The following is a 12,407-nucleotide window of genomic DNA, read 5'->3' as shown; positions in this document are numbered from 1 at the left end:
CCGGACACGAGATATACCCTCAAATAGACAGTGTTGACCTTGATTGAGCAAGTGCGACCTTGACCCTAGAAGTAGGGGTCTGGTTGTTGCACATGACACATCGTCTTATTATAACAAACATTTGTGCCAAGTTATTTCAGATTCCTTAAATAAACAAGAATTTGTAACAGAGTTACCAACGTCCCACGCCCCGCGAGTTTTATATGAAGCATAAAATTGTGCTATATCAAAAGATTGAGGTATGGATCTCAGGACATTCAGTCCAAAATTATGATCAATGCTAGATCTGCAAATGTAAAAATAAATTTGTTAAAAAAATAAAATGAAATACGGAATTTAAAAATCTATCATGTTAAGCTTTGAGCTCTAAGTGTGACCTTGACCTTGGAGGTAGGAAAGCATGTGTTGTGCATGACATAACGTCTTATTATTGAGACTATTTTTGCCAAGTATTTTCAAAATCCCTTGAACTATGAAGAAGTTATAGATTTGACACAAAATATACCCTATAACAGACTATGTTAATTTTTGACCTCTAAGTGTGACCTTGAACTTGGAGGTAGGGATGCTGGTGTTGCGCATGACAAATCCTCTTATTAAAGTGACTATTTGTGCAAAGTATTTTCAAAATCCTTTGATCTATGAAAAAGTTATAGACCCGACACAAAATATAACCTGTAACAGACTATGTAAGTATTTGACCTCCAAGTGTGACCTTGACCTTGGAGGTAAGTGACCGGTTTTTGCGCATGACACATCATCTGATTATTGTGAACAATTATGTTAAGTATTTACAGAAGTCCTTCATAGATAAGAAAGTTATGGACCAGACACGACATATACCCTCAAATAGACAATGTTGACATTGAATGAGCAAGTACGACCTTGACCCTGAAGTTACGGGTCTGGTTGTTGCGCATGACACATCGTCTTATTATAACAAACATTTGTGCCAAGTTATCTCAAATTCCCTTGATAAATGACAAAGTTATGGACCGTACACGAAATATACCGTGTAACAGATTATGTTATTATTTGACCTCAAAGTGTGACCTTGAAGGTAGGTGACGGGTTTTTGCGCATGACACATCGTCTGATTATTGTGAACAATTATGGCAAGTATTTACAAAATCCCTTCATAGATAAGAAAGTTATGGACCGGACACGACATAAACCCTCAAATAGACAATGTTAACCTTGAATGAGCAAGTACGACCTTGACCCTGAAGGTAAGGGTCTGGTTGTTGCGCATGACACATCGTCTTATTATAACAAACATTTGTGCCAAATAATTTCAAATTCCTTTGATAAATGACAAAGTTATGGACCGGACACAAAATATACCGTGTAACAGACTATGTTAATATTTGACCTCCAAGTGTGACCTTGACCTTGAAGGTAGGTGACTGGTTTTTGCGCATGACACATCGTCTGATTATTGTGAACAATTATGGCAAGTATTTACAAAATCCCTTCATAGATAAGAAAGTTATGGACCGGACACGACATATACCCTCAAATAGGCAATGTTGACCTTGAATGAGCAAGTGTGACCTTGACCCTGGAGGTAGGGGTCTGGTTGTTGCGCATGACACATCGTCTTATTATAATTAACAATTGTGCCAAGTTATTTCAAATTCCTTTCATAAATGACAAAGTTATGGACCGGACACGAAAGTGTGACGGACGGACGGACGGACGTTCTAACAGGAGAGTAATTATGTGGCTACTCCATTGTTCTATCTATTGTTCTTTTTAGCCACACAAAAGAAAATAGCCACTTAAAAGCATTACGGGATGAATGACATCAAAGAGAAAGAACAGTTACCTATTGTCCCTCTAGCCACATAATTACTGTCCTGTGAGTGCGGACGGACAGACCTTTTTCTATATCCCCCTGTGACATTTGGCGCCCAACGTGGGGCCGTGACTGATATAGCTCAGAGTTTAATTTACATTGCTCTGTAACTCTGTGAAATTCGAGGACGAATTTCAATTTAGCAGGGGAGTATGTCACGGTTCAGAACTGTTCACTATTTAGGGGAGAAGATGTGTAAGCGGCCGGATAGCTCAGTCGGTAGAGTCCCGGTCAGGCTGCACATTTTTCTCACCCTGTGACATTTGAAAAAGGGGGGGGGGGGACAAAAACAAAATTAATCCACAAGCCAAACCCCAGGTGCACAACTTAACAAGCTGATCAACATTCTGTAAACTTCATGACTCTAGGTCAAATAATTTTTGTGCTACGTGCAACACAAAATGAGAACGGACAGATGGACTGACAAGGGTGAATCTAAATGCCTCCACGGGGGCACAATTATTACAAAAATGCCATTGATAGAATTTATTCAAAGAATTTTTAGCACCTATTTTAACTATCAAGTCAATTAAATACTTACATTCATTTTACATGTCAAAGTACTCAAGTTTGTATCAACAGTTGCAGGTTTGAAATCTTCCTTCTGAATACTATTATTTTTTGGAACATAACACCAAAATTTCTGAAGAACAAAACAGACCATGAAAAAGTATCTGAAAATGTGCCCAAGGTCATTGTTTCATAGTTGCAAAATCAAATGAAAATTGCATTTGTGAAAAAATATACCATGACACTGCATTTATACAACAGCAAATAGTAGGAAAAAAGTAGATCACTTTTATTCCTCTTTCTATACAAGTGAAATTTGCCATAGTGCAGTGGTGTCTAGTGATTTTGGGAGGTCAAGGTTAGATGCTTACAAAGGCCATAGTGTAATAATTGATTCAAAACAGGAGTATTCTTACTTGATAAAAATTTAGACATTTAAATAGCTGTATTAAACTTTAAAATTCAGTTACAGTTATTTTTCATACATTTTATCTTTCAATTAAGCATTACCTATTTCTGGAAACATGTTAAAAAAAACATTTACAATTTAGAACCATGACTAGACAATGTAAAATACTTAAACAAATCTATTATTCGAAACAGTGTATAATACTTTAACTAATCTATACTACCTTTCTCACAAGAGAAAAGGTTATACATTGTGTGAATTATAATGCTCAAATCATTTCATAAATATCTCTGAAAAACAAACATCTCTCTTGCTAGAGGTCATAACCTTTAAACTCCCAGCTGTTGAATCATTTTTTCATTTTAGAACAAGAGCGATCAGTGATCACATGTGTCGCCTCATGATGGCCAATTTCATGTTGGGACAAGTTTTGTGACAGACGGACAGACAGACAGACAGTGCACAACTAGACTTGGTACTGATCATTCCTGTAAAGTTTGGATGAAATTGCACCAGTAGTTTATGAGGAGTAGTCCGGACAAGTTTTGTGACGGACGGACAGACGGATGTTCCAACATCTTGGGTTTAGGGGCTATTTTCTTTGTTATTTTCTTTGTTTTCTTAAGGGCTACTACCCCATAAACCCTTTGATCACCGAATGAACCTATTGTTCTCTTTTGTTCTCTTTACTGTTATATAGCCCTTAAACCCAAAATGTTTGCTCGGACAGACAGATGGACAGACAGACAACGTAGAAGTGATCCCTATATGTCGCCACTACTCCATAGAGGTGACACAAAAATCAATGACCCCTGTGGCCCGGCCAATTTTGACCTAGGGCTTTTATTTGAACAACCTTAAATAGTAGACATCCAATAGAAGATGTTTCATGCCAAATAGCTAAGCTCTAGCTCTTCGGTTTCTTACAAGAACATTTTTTAAGTTTTTACTATATACATATAGGGAAAATCAATGACCCCCTTGGGCGGGGCTAATTTTGACCCTAGGGCTTTTTTTTAAACAAACTTGGTAAACATCCATTAGGAGATGTTTCTTGCCTAACAGCTTAGCTCTAGCTTTTTCGTTTTTTTTTACAAGAAAATTTTTTAAGATTTTTGTAAAAAAAACTTTTGGTTGCCATGGCAACCAGAGTTCTTTATGGAATTTAATATTATAGAGCTTCATGCAAGGAACATCCTTGCTTTAGAAGGAGAAGTTGTTTAAAGAAATTGTTGACACACGCACGGATGATTGACGACATGCAATTGGCCATCACAAAAGCTCACCTTGAAGACATTGTCCTCAGGTGAGCTAAAAAGTTTTATAAAACAAGCAATTATCATAGTATTGCAAACAATCTATAAGTCCCTTACTGGTACAAACCCCAGCAATATTTCGAAGGGCCATTGGCCATTCAATTATGCCATTGAATGAATGCATGAATGACATGATTGAACTTAAATCTTTTGATTTCTTAGTTTGTCTGTATCATAGTAATGTGTTAAGTTTCCCTGCCTGGTAAGGAAATTATGTTTATACAACAGATATACAAAAGGTCCAGTTTTCTCAGGATGAATATGTATAACTAATGTTTCAACTTTTCTCTGTTTTAAGTAAATTTGTTGGAAAAGTCCTTTAACAGTGATCTCAGGTAACAGTTTTTATGAACAGGCAGACAGAAGGACTGAAGGACCCCTGTAACCAAAATACATGGATAACATTTTTAAAAGCAAAATTCTTAAAGAGGAGATAGCTCTAGAAATAGAGATGCTAGACTTATGAACATTGTCATACATGATGTGAGTGTAACAAAGTACAATTATTTTTAGTTTAAAGAAACCATTTATAGTCACAAAGAAGAAAAGTGAAAAAAAATAACAATTTTCAAAAATACCATTAACATGTATATAGTAACAAAGATGAAAAAAATAAAATATATATATATGTATCATGTAGGTGTTGATAATGAATGTTTATTTGAATTTGAAGTCAATCCATGAAGAAATAAGAAAGTTAAAGAATGAATGAGAAAAATTCAAAGTTTAAGGAGGAGATAATGCTGGAAATATGGATTATAGATTTAAAAACCTTGTCATATTATTATGATGTGGGAGTTTGAAGTAAATTCTATAAGGAATGAATAAGTTGGAGTAAAAAATACCAATTTGACGAAAAAATCTTAAGTTCAAGGGGGACATCATTCTAGAAATAGTCTTGCTAGAGTATTGAACCTTCTCACAAATGATTTGAGTGATAATAAGAAACATTTATATGAAGTTTGAAGTAGATACATTAAGAAATAAAGAAGTCATTAAAAAAACATTTTTTTCATGAAAATTCTAAGTTCAAGGGAGGTAATTCTGATAATTTGTAAGCTAGAGTTGTAAACCTTGTCACATGATGTGGTTGATGACCAGAAACTTATATTTGAAGTTTAAAGTGAATACGTTAAGAAATAAAGAACAAATAGTGAAAAAGCGTAAAAAGTAGAATCAGAAATCTTGACGAGGTTCAGCCAACGTTTGGTAATTATGACAGCTCTCAATATACTCCCTATAGTCAAGATTAAAATGATGTATATAATTTCCATACTGCCATCTATCCATATTTTAAGTTTTATAAAAAAAATTCAGTTCTTTATGCCTTATCACAAAGCCATGATTTAAGTCTATTTATTGCCCTAGCAACCAATTTATTCAACACAGGAAGAAAAGAAAGACATGCATAATTTCCAGACTGCCATATCTACCCATATTTCTAGTTTCATAAAAATATTTTTAGTACTTTTTGCAGTTTCACTGGATCCAGTTTGTGTGTTAAAATTCCCATATTTTCAGTCTATTTGTTGCCAAAGCAACCAGAATTTTCAACATAGGAAGAAAAGAAAAAGACGTGCATAATCTCCATACTGCCATCTATCCATATATCAAATTTAATAAAAGTATTTTCAGTACTTTTGTAATATTGAGGGATCCAGTTTTGTACACGGACTGAGGGACCGACAGACAGACCGACAGAGGGTACACCTTAAGTCCCCCCTAGTTAAACTGGTAGGGGACTAAAAAACTATCAATCAACTAGAAATGTGTCCATAGGACACGGAAGCCCCCACACGCCACTGTTCTGTCAATCTTATGACTCTAGGTCAAATATTTTTTGGACTACATGTGCTACAAGTTGAAAACTAAAAATCAACAAAGGGCCATAATTCTGTTAAATTTGGTCGCAGCAAAAATTCCTTCCTTTACTACCATCTACACATCAAGGTTGTTAATCCCTGTAAGATTAAGCAAAATCTGCCATTCGGTTTAAGAGAAGTTGCATTCACAAAATTTCTACATAGTATATAGTGAAAAAATCAACAAAGGACCATAATTCTGTTAAATTTGGTTGCAGCAAAAATTCCTTCCTTTACTACCATCTACACATTAAGGTTGTTCATCCCAGGAAGTTTAAGCAAAATCTGCCATCCGGTTTAAGAGGAGTTGCGTTCACAAAATTTCTACATAGTATATAGTGAAAAAATCAACAAAGGGCCATTATTCTGTTAAATTTGGTCGCAGCAAAAATTCCTTCCTTTACTACCTTCTACACATTCAGGTTGTTCATCCCTGGAAGTTTAAGCAAAATCTGCCATCCGGTTTAAGAGAGTTGCGTTCACAAAATTTCTACATAGTATATAGTGTAAAAATCAACAAAGAGCCATAATTCTGTTAAAATCAGTCACAGCAAAAATTCCTTCCTTTACTACCATCTACACATTCAGGTTATTCATCTCTGGAAGTTTAAGCAAAATCTGCCATCCGGTTTAAGAGGAGTTGCCTTCACAAAATTTCTACATAGTATATAGTAAAAAAATCAACAAAGGGCCATAATTCTGTTAAATTTGGTCGCAGCGAAAATTCCTTCCTTTACTGCCATCTACACATTAAGGTTATTCATCCCTGTAAGTTTAAGCAAAATCTGCAATCCGGTTTAAGAGGAGTTGGGTTCACAAGATTTCGGGAAGTACGTACGGACTTACCAAAATTTGATGTTTATGAGGCAAATGAGCTCATAAACACCACCGGGACCAACGTCCAAGCAAAATAAGCTCATAAAAACAAAAAAATAGCTCTTAATTTGAATTTTATGAGTTTATGTTCTTTATTTAACTACGGAATGAAGCTCATAATAATCAAATGTTGGCTCGGACGGACGGACGGACAAGTGCAACGCTATATGCTCCCACATTGTGGGGGCATAAAAAGTATGGAGGAGGAAAAATGCATCAATAATGTTATATTAAACTAAAGATAAATATAGATGTTCTTACCAGAGACGACGGAATATTTGATGCCTCCAGTACAACTTCAATTTCTTTTGATGATGCTAAATATTTTTTTTTGTTTTCATTTAAACTAGGACATTTATCTACCTGAATAAAGAAATAAATGTTTTGAAATATGCTACAAAGGAAAATATAAACATTAAAATTATGTACTTCAATAATTGGTCATTAAAAAATTTGAAAATTTTTTAATTGCTCAGCAAAATGTTCATTGCGGGTAAAATCCAATCCAGTTTGTCAGTATAGACAATTTAAGTCAAACAAGCTAGACATATTATATATAAATTATCAGGCCCAACATATTCTTTAGGCACAACATATATATGTAGACCTAACATATTGTATGCATGCCAACATGTATGTTCACCCATCATATATTTGCAGACTGAATATCTATTTGGACACCCATTGCATGTTTGCAGGCCCAAATATATGTTAGCAGGGCCAATGTATGTTTGTAGTTATAGGCCCAACATATATCTAGAGGCATATATATGTAGGCCTGACATATGTAAACATTACTGACATAAAATTATGTATGTAGGCCTGACATATGTATATAGCCCTGACATAATATTATGTATGTAGGCCAGACATATGTATGAAGGAAGTCTGACATGATTAAACAAGTTATGTTCAATAAACCAAACAACTCAAAAACACCTTACGAGGGGTTATCCAAAAATTCGTGGACTTTCTTTGTTGGGTAAAATATATTTGAGATATTAATTTGAAATTCTTACACTGCTTAGAAGAATTAATAACAGATAAACACAGAAAAATTCATGTGAGTAGCTTTTTACATTTCATCAATATTTAATTTTACATAAACACATGTCGGCGACAGCGGCGCACTCCAAAAAATTATTGACGTCAACGTCATAATATTAACGTACAACTTGTGCTTCAACGTTACGCAGTCAATGACGGTTACTGCTTCTCAAAGGAATGTCCATCACTAAATTTCTTATGCGACTTTAACACTAATGATCTTTAATTTTCTTTTCTCTGTTTGTCTGCTGATTTTTATCAAATAGTTTTTTAGGTGTCATCCCCAAATTACAACAAAAATTCATTATCGTTATATGATCGCGCGATTTTCTAATTACCGCGTGTCCGTCATTTTCCCGTTGTAAACAATAAAGGCGTCTGGCGTTTCTAGCAATATCAACAAAAATAAACGGAAATGACGACCATTATTTTAAAGAATTACTTAAATGACATCATAGAAGAAACATTCGATGTTCAGCGGGTTTTCTACGATATATTTTAGTTTTTTTAGCAAGAAATATACGATGTTTTACTGCGTTTTCCTACCGTGCGCCGGGTGCCGTGTATGTGCTTATTTAAAAGCCATATAAAATCATTATTTATGGACACAATTGACTGTTCCTTTCAAAATGTGTTGATAATATTCTACAATGTATGCTGATAAAAGTTCATTACAATACACGTTGACGTTCAAGAGATATTTAAAAAGTCCACGAATTTTTGGATAACCCCTCGTATACAATGAATGATCTTATACTATTGAATGTGACATCTCTGAACTGGTAAACAACTTATTCTACAACTTATTCTAACATTATCGCAACAGTAAATTAATGTATGCAACACTTACTTCATTAACAATATTGCTTCCATCTGCTGTTGGAGCTTGGCAATTTGTATTTCCTAAGTCCCATGTGCAATTAGAATTGGCTGTATTGACACATTTACCACAACTACAAATATGCAAAATTGAGAAAATAATCATGAAGTCATGTCAGGACTCACATGTCATTTGAATATTACAGAGGTTCATAAGCCTAAAAACATAAAAATTGGACTTTCTTACGCGGAACAGCTTGGGCACTTAAAACAGAATATATGTAGAAGATAATTAAGAAATATACTTAGAAATAAATTGAAAAATGTATTTTTGAGCTATTCTTATCTTGATCTGAAAAAAAAGCATTTTCAGCACTTTTTTAGATCACTTTTCATGATTAAAATAATGATTCATTTATGAGAGAACAGAAATCAAAATGCCAAGTATTATACCAAATATATTGTTAAAAGCTTGTCTGTTTTAGTGATATTAGGGTTTTTCTCAAAAGTTTGAATATTTCGATGTTAAATGTATATAAATGTCTAAGAAAATTACAGAATTACTGTGTAAATGCAAATGTATATGTAGTATCTAGTATGAAATTTGCTTTATCTATCATAACATATTAAATTTTTAAATGCTGATACTCAACTATGTATATAAAGATTTATACTGTGTATTGTGAATTCATTTTGTAACTCTGAAAGAAGGTGGTTATAAGCATGTGAAATTGTATACACAATATTTGTAAAGGTTCTTCTGTACAGAAAATTATGTTTTGACATTCCTATGCATACAGACTTACCTTTTAAAATTCTCACACTTGTAGAAAAGGAATGGAGTTGATGCTAGTACAAAATCATTAACCATTAACTCAATGGTAGCATCTGTGTGCTCTAAAAAAATAAGAACAATTTTAAAAAGCTGACAATGCAAACTTTCAAGGAAAACTAACTTTCTGGGATGCTATCTAGAAATAAATCAAACATTTGAGTTCTAAGGACAGTCATCCCTTTTCGAGTAAAAACAATAAAAATTTCTTTCTGTAATGCTTATTTTCAGTAACAATAATGTTATTGACATTTTGCATGAGAAATAAGGATTCTGGAACTCAACTCACATATGCTAATTTGAAACAAACAAAAAACCTGCATACACTATAATTATGACAAATAATTTAAGAATACAATACCTTTAACCTCTGGTATGGCACATATAAATGTGTTGCCAGTTATCGTTATTTCCATTGGATTTCCCAAAGGAGTTTGACCTTCAGAAAACCTACATTTATACATGTATTTGTCTGCCCTCAAGACAAAATGTTTTGCTGTAACTGTTACCTTAAATAAAAATAAACTGATAAGAATTACAAACCATAAGCTAGCTATAGCTTAAACGATTTTTTTAAGCATTTGGGTTACAATGGTCGGTCCTCATTTGGTTGATACCTTTTAGAAATATTTGAATAATGGGCTACATTAAAGTGAATTGGTCTGTAATGAATGAAATAATTAAGGTCATTGAGAACAGACATAAGCCTCTGTACAAAAGCTTATTTTATTCTTTAAATTCTTAAAGTTAATTGTGACCTTCACCTTAAAGCTACAAGACTTGTATTTGCAGGAGACACATGTGACCTTGTCTTTTAAGCTTCAAGACTTGGATTTACAAGAGAAACATGTGACATTGCCTTTTAAGCTTCAAGACCTGTATTTACAGGAGACACATGTGATCTTGTCTTTTAAGCTACATGTGACCTTGTCTTAAGCTTTGCAGGAGACACATGTGACCTTGTCTTAAGCTTTGCAGGAGACACATGTGACCTTGTCTTTTAAGCTTCAAGACTTGGATTTGCAGAGACACATGTGACCTTGTATTTTAAGCTTCAAGACTTGGATTTGCAGAGACACATGTGACCTTGTATTTTAAGCTTCAAGACTTGGATTTGCAGAGACACATGTGACCTTGTCTTTAAGCTTCAAGACTTGTATTTGCAGGAGACACATGTGACCTTGTCTTTTAAGCTACAAGACTTGGATTTGCAGGAGACACATGTGACATTGACCTTTTAGCTTCAAGACTTGTATTTGCAGGAGACACACGTGACCTTGTCTTTTAAGCTTCAAGACTTGGATTTACAAGAGAAACATGTGACATTGTCTTTTAAGCTTCAAGACCTGTATTTACAGGAGACACATGTGATCTTGTCTTTTAAGCTACATGTGACCTTGTCTTAAGCTTTGCAGGAGACACATGTGACCTTGTCTTTTAAGCTTCAAGACTTGGATTTACAAGAGAAACATGTGACATTGCCTTTTAAGCTTCAAGACCTGTATTTACAGGAGACACATGTGGCCTTGTCTTTTAAGCTACAAGACTTGTATTTGCAGGAGACACATGTGACCTTGTCTTTTAAGCTTCAAGACTTGTATTTGCAGGAGATACATGTGACCTTGTCTTTTAAGCTACAAGACTTGGATTTACAAGAGAAACATGTGACATTGCCTTTTAAGCTTCAAGACTTGTATTTGCAGGAGACACATGTGACCTTGTCTTTTAAGCTTCAAGACTTGTATTTGCAGGAGACACATGTGACCTTGTCTTTTAAGCTACAAGACTTGTATTTGCAGGAGACACATGTGACCTTGTCTTTTAAGCTTCAAGACTTGTATTTACAGGAGATACATGTGACCTTCTCTTTTAAGCTTCAAGACTTGTATTTGCAGGAGACACATGTGACCTTGTCTTTAAAGCTTCAAGACTTAGATATGCAGGAGACAGATCAGCAAAATGAGACTACACTTAAGTAAGATTATCTTAATATCCATCAATGAATACCAAATGTATCACAGTTTTGCATATTCATATTATGACTTTGGAGATACAAAGGTTACCTTTACTCATTAGCTGGAGATATGACACAACATTATCATAATTTTTCCAACACATTAATGCCCAGTTATTTGACTGAATTGTTGACTGGACACAACTATAAAAGCACTTATATTAAATTATATCACAACTTTTGACAAACTGAGACCCTAACCTATAAGGTTATTGTCTGCAACAGGACGTCATTATGTCCAACACATTTACATTACATTATTTTAAATCTATCCATGAATGACAGATCTATTGACCAGAGAGGACCATCAATGCACTTGGTAAAAATCATTTCTCCAATTTTACTTTGGAGATAAAAGTGACTTTCTTATTCTTTGGTGCCATAAGTCATGAACAAATAAGTCCAACCAAATTATGCCAATCTATTAACACTACCATTAATATAAAAAAAATTGTGACCGTGACATTTGACCTTCCAACTTGAATCTTGCATGCAACATAATGCATCAATGTCCTGTAGATTTACACAAAATTATTACAAAATACATCCATGAATAATGAAGTGGTGGCCTGAACAAAAAGCAGCCAGATGGCCAGGCACATGACATTTACAAAAATTTATGCCCTCCATAAGGGGAATATAAATTAGAGATTCTTTTTATGATTCAAACTGTAGTGAGCCATATTCGTCTGATTCGAGCTCCCATGGCATCACACTCATGCCTAATAATACAACTAGTTCTTGTTAAAGTCAGGAAGCTGACTCAAGAAAGGTTCTAATCAGCTCTAAGTTGTCATCATGATCTGGCTAAAATATATAATGTTTAACCCTTACCTACTTAATATCTTAAATGGATTTGTCTGT

General features: G+C 34.3%; 1 protein-coding gene across 1 annotated transcript in view; it reads right to left on the bottom strand.

Annotated features, from left to right (window-relative positions):
- LOC132721607 (plexin-B1-like) overlaps nucleotides 1–12,407 on the bottom strand; it is a 74,605-nt gene that overhangs the window by 19,250 nt on the left and 42,948 nt on the right. The window contains exons 6-10 of the mRNA XM_060705927.1: nucleotides 9,891–10,038; nucleotides 9,504–9,594; nucleotides 8,729–8,831; nucleotides 7,093–7,194; nucleotides 2,400–2,501 (exon numbers count right to left, since the gene is read on the bottom strand). Of these exons, the coding sequence (XP_060561910.1) occupies nucleotides 2,400–2,501; nucleotides 7,093–7,194; nucleotides 8,729–8,831; nucleotides 9,504–9,594; nucleotides 9,891–10,038 (546 nt within the window). The remainder of the gene's footprint in view (nucleotides 1–2,399; nucleotides 2,502–7,092; nucleotides 7,195–8,728; nucleotides 8,832–9,503; nucleotides 9,595–9,890; nucleotides 10,039–12,407) is intronic.

This window comes from Ruditapes philippinarum, unplaced genomic scaffold, assembly GCF_026571515.1.
Source record: "Ruditapes philippinarum isolate M1 unplaced genomic scaffold, ASM2657151v2 ctg1656_1_1_1_1, whole genome shotgun sequence".
Classification (NCBI taxonomy): Eukaryota; Metazoa; Mollusca; class Bivalvia; order Venerida; family Veneridae; genus Ruditapes; species Ruditapes philippinarum.
The sequence above is the reverse complement of the archived record's forward strand: the minus strand, read 5'-3'. Positions and strand labels throughout refer to the sequence as shown.